The sequence below is a fragment of the Tasmannia lanceolata genome, unplaced genomic scaffold (assembly GCF_043159265.1).
Source record: "Tasmannia lanceolata isolate RefF3 unplaced genomic scaffold, GAP_Taslan_0.1 ptg000006l, whole genome shotgun sequence".
NCBI lineage: Eukaryota > Viridiplantae > Streptophyta > Magnoliopsida > Canellales > Winteraceae > Tasmannia > Tasmannia lanceolata.
Genome location: NW_027518683.1, coordinates 36,659,699 through 36,683,311, shown reverse-complemented (window position 1 = coordinate 36,683,311; position 23,613 = coordinate 36,659,699). Strand labels below are relative to the sequence as shown.

Genomic DNA, 23,613 nt, shown 5'->3' with positions numbered 1-23,613 from the left:
ATTAAGGGATTGATCCTTATCATTTGAGATGAGGGATGATTCAACTTGCTCTGATACCGTGTAAAATCAGTTTAGGAGAAGTGAGAAAGAGGGAAGGAACCCAACAACTGGAGCAGCATTCAATTCATTCATACATCAAAAGAGCTTTACATGTTATGTTTTTTTTACTAAACCAACAAAATTACTAAATTTTACAAGTATGCCATTAGCACTAAATTACAATAGATCGACCCATTCAAATTCTCATAAACTCCCTTCACCTATTCCCCCTTATAGTTCTATATATTGTCCAAACAAAGAAACCTTATCGTAATTCCAAATTCCAAATCAAACTTACATGCCCATGCAAATTAGGCAACCACATACCCACACCTATCCTTTTGAAGTAGGATTTTAACATTAATTACCCTCAAATTAAAGATTTTCTGCTAATATAACTATGGCATCAGTGTCTTTACTATTTTTTTCTTTTTTCTCAATTGCTGAAATAAAATCGGCCTGAAGGTGATTGATTCAATTATCATAGGAGTATTTTTCTTATGTTGTCATATTATATGTTCTGGACACATGGTTTATCATGCTCTTATTCTCTAACATTTCATGCATTTGTACTACACCCCTATTATTCGTTTCCTTTTCTCTTTCTTTTAAATTATTCTTTTCTGATTGTCTTTTTTAACCTTTGCAGGTCATATCCTTTTACGTAAATGCTTTACTAGTTGGCTTAGATGCAACAGTGGTAGTATATTTTCCACGGCCTACATTAAATCTTTTCACTCTCTTTTGATAAATTGATCTGATAGTGCACTACGATTGCTTGGCTGTGTGGAATTAGTCAATAAACATTCGATTGGCATATTAACATATGAGTGCCCATAACTCTATCAAAGTATTAATAGAGTTTCTAACATAGGAATTTGTTTGACTGATATAGTCGTAGGCCTACATAGGAATAGTATAATTACAAATGAATAGATAAATCTGCCTAAACAGTTTCCCCTCTGGTAATGCCTGTACTATTTGGATACATTACAGTCATAATATCCCTATCTGGGCTCTTGTATTACTTGCATGGTTGCGTATTTATAAATATATGCATGCATTTGTAACTACATACATATTATAACTATTCCTGCATGTATTTTTGTGGCCAGGGCATGTTAGTATCCCTTTTAGCTTTGATAGATGCAGTAATGCATGCCTGATTACACTTACTAATGGACAACTCATGGATATGCAAATACAGGCATGCATAGATCTGCTTACATGGATTCTAGTAATATCTGTATGGGCAAAATATGGATAAATATGCATATTGGGTGTATGGGGCATGTTAACATTGTATCATGGATTTATATTTCGGTTTCAGTCCCAATTTCGCCCTTGGCCAAAACCGAAATTTCGGCCGAAATCCGGTAATAAAAAACAAACTTTCATTTTTTTGTAACAAAATTTCAGCCGAAATTACAATTTCAGCCGAAATTACAATTTCGGCCGAAATCTTGTTAAAAAAAATAAAAATAAAAAACAGCATTTGGCCGGTCATTTTGGTTTCGGTCTTGACCGAAATCCGAAATTTCGGCCGAAATCTTCGTAAATTTTTTTTGGCTGAAATTTGGTAAATTTCGGTCATTTCGGTTTCGGTCGAAATTTAAAACCTTACTTGGTGTGCACTGGGATAAGATTTGATCTGGACTTTCATGTGGACATACGTAAACATCCACTTCTATCTTCGCATTTGATCGACTTGACATTATTTACATGTACTTGTATGCCCAAGGCGCGAAGTGAAGCGTTATACTGATCTCACTGCTGAAGAGACTAGCGATTTATGGCTTGCTGCAAAGAATGTCGGCAGTCGGCTAGAGCTTCATTATAACGCATCTTCACTTACATTTACAATCCAAGTAAGCCTATCTGGTTTCACTGGGATCTCTATTTGATTTTATTTTTCTTATAGACAAGTTCAGTGACTAGATAATCATGTCCTCTATTCCCCGTTCCATTCTTGTTGAGGGTCCCTAAATTTATCTATAGGAATTAATCTACATTCTATATCTTCTTGCCATGATCTTGTTCGATAATTTACTGAATTGATGCTGCTTATATGATGCTTCAGTAGCTCTCTATTTCACATCTCCCTTTAGGTAATGGTCTCTACTCTGGCTTCTGTAAAGGCCTTTTATTTGGCCTGCTATATCTATTCAAGACCTTTATACATCTTTAGTTGAGGATTTGATAGACTATACATGAACATGAGGTGACACACAGGCAACCTTATAAAAGACATGCTGACAAATCAGTACATTATCATTGATATTAAAAAATTTCAAAAAAATGCATCTAGATTATTAGAAATGCGCTATATGTTGTATGTGAAAAGGAGAGAGAACAAAGGGAAGATGTTCATGTGGCTCGAAGTAAACCCCATGACTTCTGCAGTTATGACGTATATGTAAGTATATGTGTATATGTATATTTACATATATACGTACACACATACATATTAAAAGTTGTTGTTCTGATGTCTTGTATTCTGGCATTATTCATGACCCCTAATGTACTAATATGCGCGATTCGCACGCGGGTCGAGCTGTCAGCTCGCTGGGGTGCAAGGGTTAGCGCGCTCCTGTCGGGTTTTCAGGGTGCTGCCCAGAAGGAAAATTTAATTTATGGTTTTGCACTAAAGGGTATTTTGGTAATTTTATCTATGTAGTGGCATTGATATATAAACCACATGTTAGGGTTTCGGGAGCAAGTTTTTCTTTGTGTTTTCTTGGCCAAGAAAATGAGAATTTGCAACCCTAGATGTTGTGGATGATAAGGACCCTAAGCACGATGAGGCCCCCTTCGATGATGTCCCTCTCGGGGATGATACAAGAGAGCATGAGGCTACTCTAGATAGAGACCAGGGCCACGATACACTCATTAATCCATAGGTTCATGATGTCTCCTAGAGCGCCAAGTCTAGAGAGATGGTTGCGAAGTAATATTTTCCACACTACATGTACATCAGGAGGAAAACTTTGCACCATCATTGTTGATAATGGAAGTACAGAGAACCTAGTCTCCCAGTTGATGGTCAATAGGCTTAAATTGAAGAAAGAAAAAGTTTAACGACCATACAACATCGCATGGTTTAAGGGAGGAGCCGAAGTGCCCGTCACATCCAGATGTCTTGTGGACTTTTCCATTGGAAACGTTTACAAAGACGCAGTTTGGTGCGATGTGGCTCCTTTAGAGGTGTGTCATATTCTGTTAGGCTGCCCTTGGCAGTATGACCGTAACACCATCCATGACGAGGAGCGGAATACGTACTCCTTCGTGAAAGACGGTTCTCGCATTACGTTGAATCCTGTAAGGGATCCATCCGAGCCGTCTAGGAATGTGCCAGTCCACGTGAGCCTGTCAGAGAGTGCCCCACCCAAAGGAAAACAATTGGCACTATTCCTATCACGATCAAGCTTCGAGGACACTTGTAAAGAAGCGAACATGGTCTTTGCCCTTGTAGCGAAAGAAGAGTAAGAAAGTTCACCTATCCCGCCTGAGATGTTGCCATTATTGGAAGAGTTTTGTGATTTAGTTCATGAGGATTTACCCGATGGACTCCATCCATTCCGTGACATTCAGCATTGTATCGATCTTGTCCTGGGCTCGAGTTTACATTTACCTTATTATCGTATGAGCCCTACTGAGCATGAAGAGTTGCATCGACAGGTCTTAGACTTGTTGAAGAAGGGTTACATTAAAGAGAGCATGAGTCCATTCCCGGTCCCCGCCCTTCTAACTCCCAAGAAAGATGGGAAGTGGAGGATGTGCGTAGATAGTCACGCCATCAACAAGATAATGGTCACGTATAGGTTTCTTATACCCAGACTCGAGGACATGTTAGACATGTTGAGTGGTGCGCATACGTTCTCTAAGATCGATCTTAAGAGCGGATATCATCAGATTCACATACGGCCTGGCGACGAATGGAAGACCGCCTTTAAGACTCGTGAGGGTCTATATGAGTGGTTTGGTCATGCCATTGGTTTACCTAACGAATCCAGTACCTTCATGCGTGTGATGAACCAGATGTTACGACCCTTTAAAAGGAAGTTTGTCATCGTTTATTTCGATGATATCCTAATTTATAGTAAGGACCCAGCAAGCATGTTTCCCATGAGCGTCAAGTTTTCTTTGTTTTAAGGGAAAACAAGTTGTTCGCAAACCTCAAGAAGTGTGTTTTCTCGACTGATAGTTTAACCTTCTTTTGATATATCGTGTCGACAGAGGGCATTAAAGTTGACCCCATTAAAATTGAGGCCATTAGGAGTTGGACAGTGCCGATATCGATCAGTGACGTGCGACGCTTCCACAGACTTGCGTCTTTCTATCGACGATTTATTCACAACTTTAGTTCCGTGATTGCGCCAGTTACTGAGTGCCTAAAGCGTGGTGTATTCCATTGGACTCCTGAGGCTGAGCGGAGTTTTAGCCTCATTAAGACCAAAATGACAAGTGCTCCCTTCTTAGCACTCCAGGACTTCGGGAGGCAGGGGCGGAGCTAGGAATTTACACTTGGGTGGGCCAGACTAATTTACACAACATTTGGGCGGCCGCTTACTATTACCAGCGTTCATGAACGCCGCTAAAAACCTTATTTTGGGGGGGGGGGGGGGGGGTGGCCCCCCTCACGCTATATGTAGCTCCGATCTGTCAGGAGGGACGCCCAGTTGCTTTCTTTAGCGAGAATCTTAGTGATGCGAGGTTGAGGTACTCGACGTATGACGTCAAATTTTATGCCATCGTTCAAGCTCTCAAACATTGGGGGCACTACCTGATCCAGCGAAAGTTTGTGCTTAACTCTGACCGTGAAGCGTTGCGCTACATAAATTCACAGCGTACCTTAAATAAGCGCCATGCCAAGTGGGTTACTTTTTTGCAGGAGTACACATTCAATCTTAGGCACAAAGCAAGGGTTCAGAATCGTGCTGCAACTGCCTTGAGTAGGACATATCTGCTTGTCACGTTGAGACCAGTAGTTGTCTTGCTTGATTCCCTTAAGGACCATTATCCGACTGATCCATTTTTTGGTTCTATTTGGGAGTCATGTCAGTCGACAGGAGCGAATCCTTGTTCGACATATGTTGTCCACGAGGAATTCCTGTTCCATGGCACTCGCTTATGCGTTCCAGAGAGTTCTTTACCCGAGACATTGATTCAGGAACCTCATAGTGGTGGTTTAGCGGGTCATTTTGGGCAAGCAAAGACTCTTGCTCAGGTCAAGCTAAGGTACTTTTGGCCTAGGTTAAAACGGGACGTGATTCGTTATGTACGTCAGTGTCGGACATGTCAGTCATTTAAAGGCCAGGTCCAGAATACATGTTTGTACTCTTCTTTACCCATTCCTTGGAGACCTTGGGAGGATATTGGCATAAACTTTGTCACCGGTTTACTTCGAACTGCTAGGAAGTTCGATTTAGTTTTTGTGGTTGTCGATAGGTTCTCTAAAATGTTGCATTTCATGCCGTGTCAGAAAACTTCCGATGCCAGTCGCGTAGCTGATTTATTCTTTAGGGAGGTTATTCGTCTCCATCGAGTCCCTAGATCGTTCACTTCATATAGGGATACTAGGTTTCTGAGTCATTTTTGGAGGACTCTGTGGAGCAAAATGGGGACTAAACTTCAGTTCAATAGCGCATATCATTCCCAAATAGATGGGCAAACCGAGGTGGTTAATCGCAGCTTGGGAAATTTATTATGATGTTTAGCTGGCGAGAGACCACATAAGTGGGACTTGATTCTACATCAAGTAGAATTTGCATATAATAGTTCCACTTGCAGATCCACTGGTAGATCACCCTTTGAGATTATTTATGGCTATCCTCTTCCCCATTCACTTGACCGTACCCCCATACCATACCTCGGACGTAGCAGTGCTGAAGCCGAGGATCTCACTTAGCACATAAAGAGGTACAACAAGTGGTGTTGGAGTGGTTGCGTGCCAGCACTGAGAAATATAAGGCAGCAGCAGATCAACACTGCAGAGTGCAGATATTCAACGAGGGTGATTGCGTGATGGCGTACTTTCGACGAGAGCGTTTTCCAGTTGGAGCATACGGCAAGTTGAAGCGAAAGAAGTATGGATCTTACAGAATCCTCAAGAGGTTGGGTCCCAATGCCTATTTATTGGACCTCCCTGGGGATGTTGCGACTTCTCCTGTCTTCAACATTGCCGACCTGTACCATTTTCACGAAGAACCACAAGAGCACCGATCAGATGACATCAGCACCCTAAAATTTCGAACGAGCACTTCCACTAATGAGCAGATTGAGGACATTGATGATGTGCGGACGACAGCTACTCGCTACGGATCACATCGACGATACCTTGTTCGATGGGGGGATCGTCCGTTGACGGATTGCACTTGAATTGATAAGACAGAGTTACGCAGGCTTCACGAGGATTTATTTCAGCGCCTTACAGATGTTTACTTGGCGGAGTCGAGTTCTTCCCACACGGGGAGAACCTGATGTGATCCTTACCGTTGGATCATTTGGATCACTATTTTATTGTTTTTTTGTGGTTATTGGACTTATTTTCCTTATTTGGATTTCCTAGATGTGAAGGGATGTTCGCATCACCTAGGGCACATCCCTTGCATGCACTTTAGCCTTTTATTTTATTAGTTTCATAAGGATTGACCCTTTTACCCTTAGTGCATATTTTCCTGTGTTGTAGGAGGGGTAGATTAGTATTTTTGCATGACTAAGTCACTTAGGTTATGATTTGTTATTATTACTTGATCTTGGGCCCACATAACATGATATATGAGAGAGTGGTGGGGGAGAACAGCCCTAATTTTGAAAGATTTGTGAAAAGACCAAGCAAAGGAGCTGACGGCCCTCTTCTCTCCCTCCACGCCTTGGGGCATCTCCTCTTCCTCCTCTCCAACTCACGGCAAGGTGAGTTCTCTCCTCTTATCTCTCTTCTTCTCCTCTCACCCTCTTTTGTTCTCTCTTCCTCTCCCTACCTAGCCATCTTTTCTGTTTTGTTCTCTCTCCCTCTCCCTACCTACCCATCTTTTCTCTCTCTCTCTCTCTCTCTCTCTCTCTCTCTCTCTCTCTCTCTCTCACACACACCTTATTTTCTCCCTCTCCCTACCTAACCATCTTTTCTTGATCTCTCTCTCTTTTCTTTATTTTGGCCTCCAACCCTCTCTCTTCTTGTCTTATATCATCTTCTTCTCTCTCTTCTTCTATCCTCTAACCTTTCGACTTATCTTCTTGCCCTTTCTTGGTCTATTGCTTGGAGGTAGCTGCTGCCCTACTTGAAGAATACGCTGATGGGCTTCTCCACCGCTCTCTTTTGGCCTCTTTCAAGCTTTTGGGTTGAGGTATTGCTGCGTTTGTCGGGTGAGTTAGCATCCTTAAAACCCTCTTTTTTTACTACTTAGACCCTTATTTCATGGTAGGTTTATGTCTTTATCTCTTCGTAGTGATCTAGGTTATTTTCCATCCTAAATAAGACCCTTGGGCCCTAGTTTTAATGATTTATGTTTTTGGACAACAAGCATAATAAATCTGATTTTTCAGTTTTGTGACTGCCTTGTTAATGCTATGGAACTTTTATATTCGATTACTATTTGATTTAGCATCTTTTTGCATTGATTTCTATCTCAACGGCTAACGTTACATGGGTTTTCTAAGCTGAAATTAGTTACTTCTGTTTACTTAATTATTTGGGCATAACATGGCTATGGAAACTTGAAATATTATTCCCCACGAGCTCCGTTTAGGTCTTAGTTGTCGTCGCGAACCCTTACGGGCTTGCACCACATACTTAGCATTCTTCCTTGTCAACTTGGTCAATGGTCTTGCCAGAATAAAAAAGCTGTCAACAAATTTCTGATAATATCTAGCCAATCCTAAGAAACTCTCGACCTCCGTCGCATTTGTTTGCTGCTTCCACAAAGTAACCGCCTCCACTTTTGTGAGATCAACTGCGATTCCTTCCTTAGATACCACGTAACCCAAGAATGTCATGCGCTCTAATCAAAACTCACATTTAGAGAACTTTGCATACAACTGATTCTGCCTCAATGTCTCCAATGCCAAATGCCAACCTCAACTGGTCAACATGCTCCTCTCTGGATTTAGAATAAACGAGGGTATCGTCAATGAACACTACCACGAACCGACCGAGAAAAGATTTGAAAACTCTATTCATCACATCCATAAATATAGCTGGAGCATTCATCTACCTAAAAGGCATCACCATAAATCCATAATGACCATAACGAGTACGAAAGGCTGTCTTAGGAATATCTTCGTCTCTAACACGAAGCTGATGGTATCCAGACCTTAGATCAATCTTCGAAAATTGTGCAGCTCCTTGCAACTGATCAAAAAGGTCGTCAATCTGAGGGAGTGGATGATGATTCTTGATGGTCACTTTATTCAACTGTCTGTAATCAATGCACAACCGAAGACTACCATCCTTCTTTTTCACAATTAACATAGGAGCTCCCCATGGTGATAACTCTGTCTAATGAATCCCTTCTCAAGCAATTCTGATAACTGTTCCTTCAACTCTTTCAACTTTGCTGGGGCCATCCTGTAAGGTGCCATAGAAATAGGCCTGGTCCCTGGCTCAAGGTCAATAGTGAAATCAACCTCTCTGTGGGGAGGTAACTCTGTCAAGTCCTCTGGAAAAACATCCAGAAACTCCCTCACCACAGAAATATTGTTGCACAAAGCTCCCCACTATCATCTTCCTTCTTTACATAAGCCAATTAACCTTCTCATCCCTTATCCAATAAATTCTGAGCCCTTAATGCTCCTATGACATTGATCCTCCTAGGACGCTTCATTCCTTAAAAAATAAACTCCTCTTCTTCAGGAATATTAAATCTCACCAATTTATGGAAACAATCCACACTGGCATGATAGGAAGCCAACCAATCCATGACAAGTATGACCTTGAAGTCATTCATCTCTGATAATATGAGGTCTCCTGAGAGCTCCTTGTCACCGATCCTAATGATACACTCCTTGCAAACAAGTTTAGTGACTACTACGTCTCCTAAAGGTGTAGCAGCTCTCAAAGGAGTCAATAATGGCACGTGAGTCAAATCCAACTCCTGAACAAAAGCAGGTGATATAAAAGATACGGTAGAAACCAGAATCAATAAGTATATGTACTGGAGAATCATTAATAAGAAGCCGACCTTCTACCACGTCATCTGAAGCCTCGGTGTCCTGCTGATTGAGTGCAAACACACAGTTGACTGGCGCTTGAGGGGCATTCCTCCCCTAATTCTTCGGACGGCCCTGGTTTTCTTTCAATTGATTCTGGTGCGGCTGAGCTGGTGGCCTAGGCTGAGCCGACTGTCTTTGCTGCTGGGGCCGCTGCTGTTGATTATTGAAGCTTCTGTTGCCTTGATTTACTGCCGATGGAAAGTTCTGTTGCTGCCTCGTTGGTGCCTGAGGAGGTAGAAATACTGGCTTTGGGCAGTTTTGTATCTTATGGTTCGGGTCGCCACAATTGAAGCAAACCCCATCGTCCTCCAACACTAACCTCCTTGAAATTTGCCATATAAAGTACATGGCACCCTTACTTGAACGTTGCCCTCAGTCTTTGCCTTCTTTGGAGGAGGTGCTTAGTTTCTGTTTCCTGTTGGTTGCATTGTGTTGCCTGTAGTAGCTTCTCACTATGCTCCATTACCTCGGCCTTCTCACAGGCCTCTGCCAATGTCTGTGATCTAAAATTGATGATGCTCGCCATAATAGAATGGCGAAGACCATCAATAAATTTCCTGACTTTGTCCTCCTCCATAGATGCATAGCCAGGTGCATACCTCGCCAACTCCCTGAGCCACAGTCAATAAATTTCCTGACTTTGGCTCCATACTAAGCCACAGTCATAGACCCTTGCTTCAGTGATGCGAACTGCGATGCCAACTCATTTTTTACATGATTTGGAAAGAATTGATTGTTGAACCGTGTCTTGAACTGTGCCCAGGTCTCATTTTTGGCTTCTGGATAATTCTGTTCAACTGTCCTCTACCAAACACTGGCTCCTTCAACAAGAAAGTGGCAAGACGAATCTTCTGGACGTTATTGCACTCATCGTTGCAAATATACGCTCCACCTCCACAATCCAATGATCCGCTAGCATAGGATCTCCTATCCTAGTAAACTTTGGTGGGTGATAATCCTTGAACTATCTGTGCAGCTGCACAGGGTCCGCTACAACCTTCGGCTCCTGACGAGCTGCAAGTGTCGCTGCGATGATCTGAAGTGCGGCCTGATTAGGTGCCTGATTTGCAGCTTGAGTATGTTGTTGCCCTCTCATAAGTTCTGCGATCATGTGTAATGGGTTATCACCCTCTCTATCTTGTGCATTAGCCCGATTTCCTCCCCTATGACACTGCTGCATCCACAATACGAGCAAACATGCATTTAGATACATTACAAAAGTCCAAAGAATTATTCTTTTATTTCAAAAATTCACTGTGTTATGAGGTGGGTTGGTCTATTTTATTTGCATTCAACCTACCAATCTATATTGGTGTATGTTTTCCTTTAAGGGTATGTTTTAGTGCATATGGGAGGTGCGTGACTTTTAGTTAAGTTCTGTTCATCTACCCCTTTCCTAAGACGTATCCAAGACTCGCACACACTAGGTTCCTCACTGACTAAACCTGGCGGCTGTGATACCACAATCGTAACTCAATTACGCATCAGGTCGCTACGATGAAGGACAACAAAAACCATGAGGATTTTTTTTAAAACAACAAATGAGAGAAATTCAAATAAAATAAACTAAAATGAGGAATTTTATTCCATAGTATTAAAGTCTATGACATCTCAAAATCAACCTGCTAATAATTGTTTCCAATAAAACTAGGGCAGTGATAAATCGACTCCCCATGTGTCTATCTCTCTCCTCTTTCTCTATCTAACCTAGAGGAGAGATAAAGACACATGGGGAGTCGATTTATCAATTTGGGGAGTCGATTTATCACTCCCCTAAAACTAATAAAACTATAATAATCTCAACTAAATACTCAAACTAAATAAGACTCAAACTAAAACTCAAACTCGCGGGATGACGACACTGTCATTCCCAAACCCAATTTCTCATTCCCATCCTACGGTGATTTCAGGTTTGCTCATTTGCGAAAGCCCCAATGTTTTCATCATCAACACCTGTGGATAGTTTTGAGGTGACAGTATAAATAGAGCCAGATCACATAGTAGATTAACAAAATAAATAGCATTTCAATAAGATTGTATTATAATAAAGTTCCATACACAGAGATATGTAACCAAGAATGAGAAAGAATATAAGAACCGCTAAAAGATCATCCATGATATCCAAAGACTCGGAAACAATAAAAGTAAAGGATATCATAGAATCATGGCAAGAATGTAGTGAACAACCAACCAACATGTATGGATGAAAGATAAAGTAGAGAAAAACATGATCCACAAAAATCTAATCGTATGTACAATATCAAATACCAAGCTTCATATGTATATACAATATTGTATTATTATTTTTATTGCATCACACACCATCGCATGCAAAAGTTTTACTCTCTCTCTCTCTCTATATGTGTATATATAAATATATATATATATATATATATATATATATATATATATATATATATAGGCCATAGTATTACCAAAGTAATATTGAAGGACATCAGTATATACATATGGCCTAAAACAAAAGACCATCAAATAATTTTCTTTTCAAATTTTACGTTTTACAACTCTAAAACATGAACGACGAAAGGCATGCATATTACAAAATTATAATATCAAACCATTAAAAAAACCTTTATAAAATAAGTCAACTATCACTTGCCTTCAGTTTCTCGCGTGAAAAGAGTGAAGACACCACGCTCTAGGTGTCACTCGAAAGAAAGCCCATAACCATGACATGCACATGTGTGTCAATTTAAATATATTTAGTGTTTCAAATATTTCTTTATTTTCTTTATTCCCCATTAACCTATTTGTTTTTCCTAATATTATCACTTACCTAATTTACTCCTATGTCATTCTTTTCATCCTAAAAATCCCTTTTTCCAGTTCTTATGCGACGTCTATGATTTAAATTTGGCAGAATCTTAGTAATTTAAGCCACTAACCATGGCATACACTAATCCTTCCCAAAAGCCTCAAGTTAAGCCATAAGATTTCCACTTAAATGATTGTTTTTACAAAATAGTTACACCAAACCATGTATTCAAGTTTGAAAATACTTTTCCACATTGCCCATATCCAAATATTATTTGATACATATAGGGCTGTTCTTACAAAAAACAGTCATCAAAACATGATTAAAACACATACACGATTGTTGTACTTTTACCTTCAACTAATTCATATATGTTCTTATTCCATACTTGAACATCTAACTTATCCAAAAACGTTGTTTTTAGTAAATTTTCAGCCTTTTTAGATGCTGATTTTGATCGAAAAAAGCACTTAAATACCTATATATATATATATATATATATATATATATATATATATATATATATATATATCATCTCTTTCATATAGAATCTTATACATGCACCCGATAACATTTTTGGGATTTACTAAGCTCCATCGCAAAAGGCTTTTCGCGGCTGGTCTGTAGCACGCCAGGGGTGCCACCTCGTGAATGGAGACAAAAGCTGTTGTCTTCATTAACGAGGGGGCTTGTCTGATGTGCGATAGACCAGCCGCGAAAACCCTTTTGCGATGGACGCTGGCAATTTCCAACTTTTTTACAAAAAGATTCACACAAAATAGTCCCTATTTACCATTTTTAGTGCTGATTTTGTTGGAAAAGCCTCTTAAAATAGTACACAACCCATTATCATGTTGTATTCATCATTAAAAACTATTTATTATCACCCTAGGTTGAACCCTACCCTATTTTCTTGAGAAACAGTCCCTTGTGTTGATTTTTCTAATTAAAATCATTGAAAACTCTTAAAGATTATATAACTAGCCTTAAATCCCTAAAACAAGTGCCTAACACAATCAATTAGGGTTCCTACAAGAAAACCCTAAAGAAAATCCACAAAATCCCTTTCATGATTAGAAAATTCTCTCTTCTTAGATTATAGAAAACCCTAATAATTAAAACAAAATTACTAGTTTAGGCACTTACTTGATAGGAGAAAAATCAATATGAAGAAGCTCTATATTTCTCTTTTCATTTTCCTCTTTTCTTTTCTTCTTTCTTTTTCTTTTTCTTTCTTCTTTCTTCTTTCTCTCTTTCTCTCTGTGTTCCCTAGTTTATTTCAACTAAAAGCATGTTTCCTATTCTTATTATAAAAGAATGGTAAGTGTCCAAGTTATTTAGGTCTCTTGAAATTCTTATCTTTATCAATTAAGTATAAAACTATTTTCTTAAAAAAATAGGTGGGTCCACTGTTCAATTAAGTATAATAATTTTATTTTAATTATTAGGGTTTTCTATTTTTTTAAAAACTATTTGTAGTAAAAACGGGAATTACTATTTATAGAAAAAAGAGATTACTATTTATAGTAAATGCGATTCCAACTGTTCGAACGGCTCCAAGTCAAAGATTTAGACCGTTGATCTTTGATCAGAGGACGTATGGCTAAGATTTAATTAAAATTATTAACTTTTCATTAACCTTGGTGGGGCCGGGTTATTATAGATGATTTTGTTTCATTTGCATTATTTACTACTTGTGGAGAACCTCAGTGTTTTCAGGATGCTACGAGTGGCGGGAAAAGCTCCAAGTGGGTTTTGACTATGACAGATGAGATGGAGTCACTCCATGAAAATTAAACTTGGGATCTTGTGAAGCTTTTAAAGGGAAAGAAAGCAGTTGGCTGCTAGTGGATCTATAGGAAGGAGGCATCTTTTGGGTGGAGAAATGTACAAGGCCTGTCTAGTTGCAAATGGGTGCGCCTAGAAAGAGGACGTGGATTACAACGACATTCCTTCATGGTGACTTGGCGGAACAAATTTACATGGAATAGCCAGACGGATTTATAGAAATGGGCAAAGAGGATCATGTTGTCTACTGAAGTGGTTTTTCTACGGGTTGATGCAGTCACCTACGTAGTGGTATCTGTGATTTGATTCATTCATGACAAAGAATTAGTATATAGGTAGGAGTTTTTATTGCTGTGTTTATTATCGTGCTACTGGTGATAATTCATACATATATACTATATGTTGATGGCATGCTAGTTGCTGCTAACACTAGGCATGGAGTCAATAGGCTAAAATCTATGTTAAGCTAGGAATCCGACGTGAAGGATTTATGAGCTGCTAAGAAGATCCTTGGGATGGAAACTAGACGTAACAGGAAAAAGGGTGTGCTCTGATTTTCGCAGGCCAAGTGCATTGAACAGGTGTTGCAAAGGTTTCACATGAAATCAGTTAGCACCCTTTTGCAGGTCACTTCAAACTGGGTAAACATTTATGCCCATCTACTGGTGATGAGAAACAGGTCTGAATGCCTAACATCTCTTATGCAAGTTCCATTTGTTGTCTCATGTATGCGATGGTCTGTACAAGACGAGACATGGCTCAGGTTGTGAGCGTAGTAATTAGTTACATGACGAATCTAGGAAAAGAGCATTGGAATCCAGTGAAGTAGATTCTCAGGTACTTATGGCTTGGGCACTATGAATTTGGCTTGGTGTATGGCATGTACAAAATTGAAGATGGGTTGACAGGATATGTAGACTCAGATTGCAAGAGATTTGGATGAGAGGAGATCCACCACAAGGTATGTGTTCACACTAGCAATCGGGCCTATTTTTGGAAGGCTTCTCTTCAGTTGACGATCGCGTTGTCTACGATAGAAGAAGAATATACGCCAGCATGTGAGGCTGCCAAGGAAGAAGCAAGAAGAAGTCTTTTTACACTGTGACAGTCGAAGTGCCATACATTTGACGAAGAATTAAGTATATAATGCTAGGATGAAACATATAGATGTGAGACATCATAAGCATGGTTTTCAAACTCTTACGAGTCGTATGAGTCAGCTCCTGAGTCGAGTCGAGTCGCTGGGCTTTCGTTGCGAGTCACATGGGTGACTCGCAGATTGTGGAACTCTTACGAGTCATACGTGTCAACACCTGAGTCGAGTTGAGTCACTGGGCTTTCGATGCGAGTCGCATGCCTGACTCGCAGATTGTTAAACTCTTACGAGTCGTACGAGTCAACTCCCGAGTCGAGTCGAGTCGCTGGGCTTTTGAGGCTGGTCGCATGGGTGACTCGCCTCTATTGAAGACTCGTCTGGCGACTTGAACGAGCCTCTAGAAGTCGACTCATAAAAATAAGACACTTATGAGACGAGTCGAGTCGAGTCTCTGGGCCTGAGCTTTTTTGTTTTGGTGGTTGAAAACTTGGAAGTTGTAACTTAGAACTTAATTATTTTTGTGCATGCAAGTTACAAGCATGTAGTTATTTATATTTTTGGCTTAATGCTTTATCTATGTGCTATTGGCTTATATTTTTTACATGCTTCATCTTTTGATGTATAATTCTATTTTTTCAACTAAATTTCTGTTCTTCTCAAAAACTCTTACTCGTGAGTCATAAAATTATGAAATTTATTTATTTTTTTTATGAAATTGAGTCACGAGTTGAGTCATGGGCTGACAACTATGATCATAAAATAAGAGAATGGGTGGTGGATAGAGGCATCAACTTGAAGAAAATACATATGGATGACAATGCAGCTGATATCTTGACAAAGGCAGTTTCAGCGACCAAGTTCAAGCATTGCTTGTACTTGGCCAATATCGGCAGTTGTTGAAAATGCATGCAAATATCAGCCAATATCCAAAGTCTTAAATGTTTGTCTTGGTAAGCATGTCGGTCGTCATGAAAATGGAAACACTTCGGTTTTGGTCATAGATTTCAGTGGAAATTCTGTGAAGTCACTAAAGTTTATGAAAATGCATGCAAATGATGAAAATTTAGGGTGAAAGTTCCGGAAAGGCTAGAATAAACATAAATTACTTGAAAACTATCAAATAAGAAAAGATAAGATCAAACACCTAATGACATGTTCAGGAAATGCTAGAATAAACAGAAATACACACTTTGTGTAACGACCCGGATTTTTGGACTAAATTTTTTTTTTGGTATCCAAAAGTCCGAATCGCAAAAAGTAACTAACATATATTAAAAAACTCAAATAAATTGATTTAAAGTCAAAGTCCATTCCTTTAAAATTAAATTAAATAAAACTAAGGCGGGCTTCCCGCCAAGGCCACACGGCCACACTGATTACTCTGTCCTCGCTCTTGCACACCCCTTTTTATTCTAGGTTTCCTAATTTGCAAAAGTTCCATCATCCTCACCTACAAGACCTAGAGTAAACAAGGTTAGAGCAAGCTCATCTAGTGACTTGCAAAATAATAGTGACAACAAGAGAACTGCATTATAATAGAATTTCTCTATGAATTATGAGCTAGCATATCAAGGCAGTAATATATAAAAAGATGAGAACAATAATATGAATGAACAATGTGCATAGGTGTGTGCAACAAGTGTTGTGAGGCAGCTACCCCCAAGGTCATACGGCATTTCACACCCCTTTTCTTTTTCTCATTTTCTTTTTCTCATTTTCTTTTCCAGTTCATTTCACAGTATATATAATAAATATACCAGTCATCAACCTTGACCGAAAGGGAGCCCCTACGACCCGCTATAGGTAGGGCCCTCTTTATGATTTTTCATCAGGATCACATTTATCTGCCCATCCGCTTCGGGGTTTTCCCCTGCAATATGCATCGCCAACCCAATGTCGTACGCTCTCATCGGGCTTGGCTTTTGACATCTTGTCCAAGGTTGGCCCCTTTGCCTCCCCTCCCGTTCCTTCATTACATGCTGTTCACACATGTAATGTAAATCATACGTACCTCTTCTATCTCCGTCACGAGAGGAATTGATTTGCACCTGTCAATGGTTAGCCATCCATTTTCCACATGGTATTTTCAACAGTTATTTGAGATGGAATATCAATCAATTTATTTAACAGTTCTATAAGAATATGTCCTGTCAATGGTTAGCCATCCATTTTCCACATGTTATTTTCAACAGTTATTTGAGATGGAATATCAATCAATTTATTTAACAGTTCTATAAGAATATGTCTAAACAGGAGGCAAGAACATCCTCATAATGAAACCAAACTGTAATATCAAAACGTTTATTGAAACCATTATTGTACGAGTCAAGCTATCACTTGCCTTGGTGTTTTGAACGTGGAAAGAGATAAAAGTCTCCAAGTATCAAGCACGGAAATCAACCTGAAATGATTACATAGTCATGGTGTTATTTAGGTTACCTAAAATCATTGTTTCATCTAAGTTATTTGGGAATGCTATTCCTTCAAGTTTCCATCAGTTCTTCATTCGTTATATACTTTTAGAATCACATAAAAATTACTTCTACGATTCATTACTATATAACCCAACACATACATATAACTAACTGTTGGACTCGAAATTTTACAAAAAGGGCATAATAGTAAAATCTCTTATTAAAGTAAGAAGAAAGAGAAAAGGGGTGAAAACTCATGTTTATCCCTAAAATAAAAGGATAAATCTAAAGTTAAAGAACTTTAATAATAAAAAAGAAAACAAAAAGTGCCCATGTCTAAGAAAAGAAATCCCTAAATTTTAGGGAACAAAATAACTCTCGCAAAAGGAGAAATGACTGATCCACTTTTCAAAAAAGAGGAAGTTACATACCTCCCCGCAAAAGGAGAAGTAAAGATCGTGAAGTTGAGAGATAAGGGGTGAGGTGGCAGTTGCCAACCACTTCAAGAGAGTTCTATAAATAGGGGAAGATCCTTTAGAAATGGGGATCAGATCTTTTGGGAGAAAAACTACGCGAAAGGAGAAGGAGAAACAGAACAAAGAGAAGAGAGAAAGGTGAGAAAAGATCTGCTAACAGTTTTTTTTTTCTTCTTTTGTAGATTTTCTCCGGGAAAGATCTTTCTCTTTCATGAGAAGGATTTGGCAAACAGACCTTTCTCTTTCATGAGAAGGATAAAGAAAATTCCTTTATAATCTCTTCCAGAGACTCCCTAAAGGGAGATGACCTTTCTCTTTCGGGGAAAAAAAATAAAGACGGCGGTTTCCCACCAAAAGATAAATACGACAGCTTACCCAAAAGAAAGAAGAGCTTTCTCCTTCGGGAGAAAGAAGAAAATCCCTTTAGAATCTCTTTCCAAAGACTCTCTAAAGGTCCGTTTAGGATCTCTTCTTCCTAGAGACCCCCTAAAGGGACAAGACTTTCCTCCTCCAGCAGAAAGATGAAGGCTCCTTTTAGGATATCTTTTTCTTAGAGACTCCCTAAAGGGATAAGTCTTTCCTTCTCCAGCAGAAAGATGATAAAGATGAAGGCTCCCCAAAAGGAAGAAGAAAAAAAAAATTTCTTTCCAAAGGTCCCTTTAGGATCTCTTCCTAGAGACTCCCTAAAGGGAGAAGACCTTTAGAGGATCGCTAAAGGTCCTATTAAGATCTCTTCCTAGAGACTCCCTAAAGGGAGAAGACCTTTCTCCTCCAGGAGAAGACCTTTATCCTCTAGGAGAAAGATGATAAAGACGAAGACTCACCAAAAGAAAAAGGAAGACGAAAGAAAACCTTTTTAGAATCTCTTTCTATATACTCTCTAAAGGTCAGAATCTCTTTCCAAAGACTCTAAAAGAAGAATAATCTTTTCTCCTTAGGAGAAAGATGATAAAGATGAAAAGAGTCCCCTCCAGGACAAAGAAATTCCATCCGACAGGATTTGTTAACAAAAAACATATCTTTTTAGAGGATAATTAACTAATAGTTGTATTTAGATAGGGAACCTCTTGATGGATAATCAGAGATATTTTCTTGCTTCAAGAAATGTAATTAACGACTATTAAAGCCGAAAGTGTATGATCCCTACCAAAATTAATAAAACCTCTTCTCGCAAGAGGGAAATATGATCTGAATACTTTTTATGTGTGTCATTCTCTTTTTCATGCATGTGAAATTTGTTGCAAACAAATATTTGGCACGCTCGGTGGGACACACTTCTCTCATCATGAAGTCAAAGAGGTTCCTTAAAAAATTAATGATGATAATAAAAAAGATTTCTCTGACCTGAAGTTTACGTCTTCATGTTTTCTTTTCTCTTTGTACAGAGAGAGAAAGGAAAAGAAAACACTGGCCCCTGTAGCACCAAAGTCAACTTGTGCTGTTCCACCAACTACGGAGTCATTCACTCTAGCGGGAGCCAAAAAACCTTTCCGGCTCACATGAAGACTTCACCGCCCTTAAGTATCAACTTTGGAACAATCTCTGCTGTGGAACTCTCGGCTTGATGACTTCTCAAAGGGAGTCTACAACAGTGGGTGTGGAATCGTCTGTCTCAAATATCAATATATTGGAAGCATACTTGATTTCACCAGCGACTTCTGTAGAAACGCCCAAGATGTCAAGGAAGCAAAGGGCTAGAAGGAACAAGGCCAGGAAGAGGAGAGATTGTGATAGAAGTACCTGAGTACGCGGGTCCAGTCACTTGCAATATAGCTAAAAAGATTGTTCTAAGGACTTATTCGAAAGATAATTTAGTAGAGACGATGGAATCTTCTGTGTCACAAAATACACCATCTGTGATGAGAGAAAATCCACTGTATGGAGACGTGGAAGCAATCTTCGTCAAAAGTTATTTTCCAAAATCTCCGAAATTATTAACTCCTCGAACCCCAACTCCTATCCATTCTCCGTTGAGATCACCATCTCCAAGGTCGTCAATGCCTCGGACCCCGTCAGGATTCTTTAATTAACACGTAGTTGCTGTTATGACTATTGGCACTATATCTTCATCAGGAAAGAGATTCCAAAAATTCAAAAAGTCAAAGGCATCTCATAATGAATCCTCTTTTGTATCTGTCTTTGAAAGACTTGGGAATCCTGCATTTGCGAATGGAGGAAAACCTAAATTCGCAAATGGAAAAGGGAAAGGCGTAGTCCCAAATCATGTACCTTTTAGGAGAAGACAGTTAGCAAGGTTTGTCAAATACAATCACCGCGTGACCCTGGCTATGGGACCTGTAAAGGATCACCAAGCGATTTGATCAACCGAACAATCTAATATATGGGATACACAATTCTCATTTCTTACAGGTCCCAAGTTCGAAACCCTTGCATCATTATTCAGAGCAGGCATTCAAATTGATGATGCTAATGGGATATGAAGTTGGGAAAAGTCTGGGAAGGAGCGAACAGAATGATATCGGCCCACTGAAAGCTGTTTTGTCTCGCCAAGTGCATGTGACTGGGATGGAACTAGAAGAAATAGAATATGTCTACATGGTATCCGTAAACAATGTACAGCCAGATGAAGAGGTCATCGAACCAAATCCTGCTTCGCGCCAATTCGAAGGAGGCCGTGCCACTATTGATGATTTGTATGAAATTAACTTAGGAACCGCTGAGGAACCTAGAGTTACTTATGTAAGCAAATTACTCAATGATAATGAAATGAAAGCGTATCACGCGCTTTTTCTTGAGTATATTGATGTGTTTGCTTGGACTTATCAAGAAATGCTTGGTTTAGGTCCTAAAATTGCAACTCATAAACTCGCAGTAAATCCTGAAATAAGCCTGTTAAACAACCCCAACGAAAATTCTGACCCGAATTAACTGCCCAAATTGAAGCAGAGATTGACAAGCTCAAATCAGCAGACTTCGTTCATGAAGTAAAATATCCCTCATGGGTAGCAAATGTAGTTGTCAAAAAGAAAAATGGGCAGATTTGGGTCTGTGTGGATTTTCGGGATCTTCGTTGTGTATTCGAACGCCTAAGGAAGCACCAATTGTGAATCCTTTAAAATTTGCTTTTGGAGTAACATCTGGTAAATTCCTAGGCTTCATAGTACGTCATGGAGTCGAGGAATCGAAATTGATCCAACAAAAATAAAGGCCACCTTGAAATGCCACCACCTCGTAATATCCGAGAACTAAAGGGGTTGCAAGGGAGATTAGCCTACATCAGGAGATTCATTTCTAATCTTTATGGTCGATGTAAGCCGTTTTCCTGACTAATGAAGAAGGACGTTACTTTTGAATTGGATCGATCTTGTAACAATGCGTTTGAAAGCATTAAAACATACCTCCTCAATCCACCAATGTTGAAAACACCAGTCAAAGGAAAACCCCTAATCCTTTACATTGTGGCATTGGAGGGATTACTAGGAGCATTACTAGCACAGTGCAATGATAAGGTAAAGAAAGTGCCTGCTACTACTTTAGTCGCACTCTGGTGGGGGCAGAGTACAATTATTCTTCTATTGAGAAAAACTGCTTATCTCTTGTGTTTGCTGTACAAAAACTCGACATTATCTCCTGGCACTACCATATTTTAATAATTGTGCCAACTCATCTTGTCTTTTATTATTTAAACAGTTGTCAAAGATTATTAAAGTTCTCAAAAAGCTCTCAGAAGCCAATTAAAACAGAAAGACAACCTGAGTTTCTGCAATTATTAAACATAGTAGTGCCAATATCAGTAGCCAAAATAATATATCAATTAAATACATCGGACTGTTTTGCTCCGTCGAGTTGCATTACCAGCAGGGATAAATGAAAGGAACTCATGGGACTTCCCCGTGCCACGTCAGATTCCTTGCATTTGGTTGCTAAGTGCCAAGTAATTTTACTTGCAAATGAATTCAAGAAAGAGGATTGGTTGCCCTTCTTCAACCTTCCATTAAAAAAATAGATGTAATAAGTCCAAGAATCAATCTGAAAAACTTCAACCCCTAGGTCGTGCATGTTTTATAACAGCAGTGCTATCAAACTCTTTAAGAATCCTAATCCAACTATTAACACTAAGAAAAGAAACATTTCTAAATCACTTCCAATGCCTCTGTTCATTGTTATTTGTCAGTCGATTGTCAAGTGAGTATATCTACTGAATGGGACATTGATCGAGTAAGTGGAGCATCTATTGACTGAAAACTGAGACTCCTCCTTAAGCCCTTGATGTGTTTCTTCTTTCCTCGGTCCAATGGATAATTATAACCAGAACAAAATTATGTAGACAAGTGTAAAGGATAACAAAAAATGTGGACAAAAGTTTAATTGAGAGTTCTTTCCTAATGTGTGTTTGCCATTCATTCTCATTGTGTAGTTTCACTTGTGATTCAATCGGCAAATGTTAAACTTGTCGGTTTCAGTAATTTGTACGTAGCTTATTAAAAGATGGATAGAGAATGGGAGGGCTTTCACCCGTTTGTTTCGAAAGTGCTCATTGTTTATTGACATCTCAGGACGGACCTCAGGCCGGACAGACAGTACCTCATGTACACATCCATATCCTCCCGAGGAAAGGCGGTGACTTTAAGGAAAACGACAAGATCTACGATGCTGTAAGAACTAATTCCCTTTTGTTGTTTATATAATTATATGTGGTTGAATGAATCTTCCATCATAATTCTTCTTCCACTTCAAAACCTAATAACTCTTAGACACTTCTTTTCTACCTACTGTTGCCGTTCTCCATGCTTCCCACTTCTTGCAACTAAATTGATATGCCTTCCACCCGGATCAACCGAGATGAATTGTCAACTTATCTCCCTGCTTATTTTCTATAGATAGACGTGAAGGAGAAAGAACTAAAGGAGAAGCTTGATTTGGACAAGGAACGGAAAGACCGAAGCTTCGAAGAAATGGTTCAAGAGGCTGATGAACTTCGAGTGCTTTTCTCAGCATAGTATGGTATATTTTCATTTTGGTTTCCTCTAGTCCAATCTTTAATGTGGGCAATTACTGTATCTCGCTATAGATGCAGGTTATTTCAGATGGGGAATCCAACTGAAATAAACAGGAAATCAAGTGTTGATTTTATTTATGTTGGATTATGGTTTTTTGTTGGTTACAAGAATCATGGATAACCTGGACTAGAACCTTCCTTTATGTGATTGGGGTGGCATGCTTTTGTTTTTCTTTATGAAATCTTCTTCTGAAAATAAAAGTAGATTACACAGAGTATTGCATTTTAGAAAACATATTATATAAAAAACACTCCATGCTTCTGATCTCGTCTATTTGTCTCTGTATTTATGATACGGGCACAGGTGCATACATTTCCGCTACTGCACGTGATAGCTTTGTATGGGTTTTATCTCGTGTTTTTATCCTTCTCTTGATTGGTTGTTAATTGAATTGTTAAAGCAGCTATGAGTTTTTAGTTTTCAGGTCTATCATGTAAGGCCATGTTCATTTTGAGTCCAATCATCAGTTTTGGATTCAAATCGATTCTCAAAACAAACCGGGCCCAAAGGTTGTACGCAGTGCCTAGTAGTTGGGTTCATCAGTAGGATATGAGGTGTCACCAGCAAAAGGGAGTTGGGTCATTAAATAAGAGGTGTAACCAACAAAAGTCAATGGATGTTATGCTATCATATCGAAATACAAGCATCTTGTCTGTACGGTGATGATGCTTCTTAGGAGGAATGTGAATTCAACTTGGTCTTATCTCTGGATTGGGTTCTCTGGGCCTAATGTTTTGGAACCTTACCCACTTGGTCTATCTCTGGATTGGGTTCTCTGGGCCTAATGTTTTGGAAC

General features: G+C 39.2%; 1 protein-coding gene across 1 annotated transcript in view; it reads left to right on the top strand.

The window, feature by feature from the left end:
- Positions 1–23,084, top strand: part of FHIT (FRAGILE HISTIDINE TRIAD) — a 37,331-nt gene extending 14,247 nt beyond the window's left edge. Inside the window, exons 3-5 of the mRNA XM_077383104.1 lie at positions 1,762–1,907; positions 22,314–22,412; positions 22,638–23,084. Coding sequence (XP_077239219.1) covers positions 1,762–1,907; positions 22,314–22,412; positions 22,638–22,757 — 365 coding nt within the window. The 3' untranslated portion in view covers positions 22,758–23,084. The remainder of the gene's footprint in view (positions 1–1,761; positions 1,908–22,313; positions 22,413–22,637) is intronic.
- Positions 23,085–23,613: the final 529 nt, after the last annotated feature.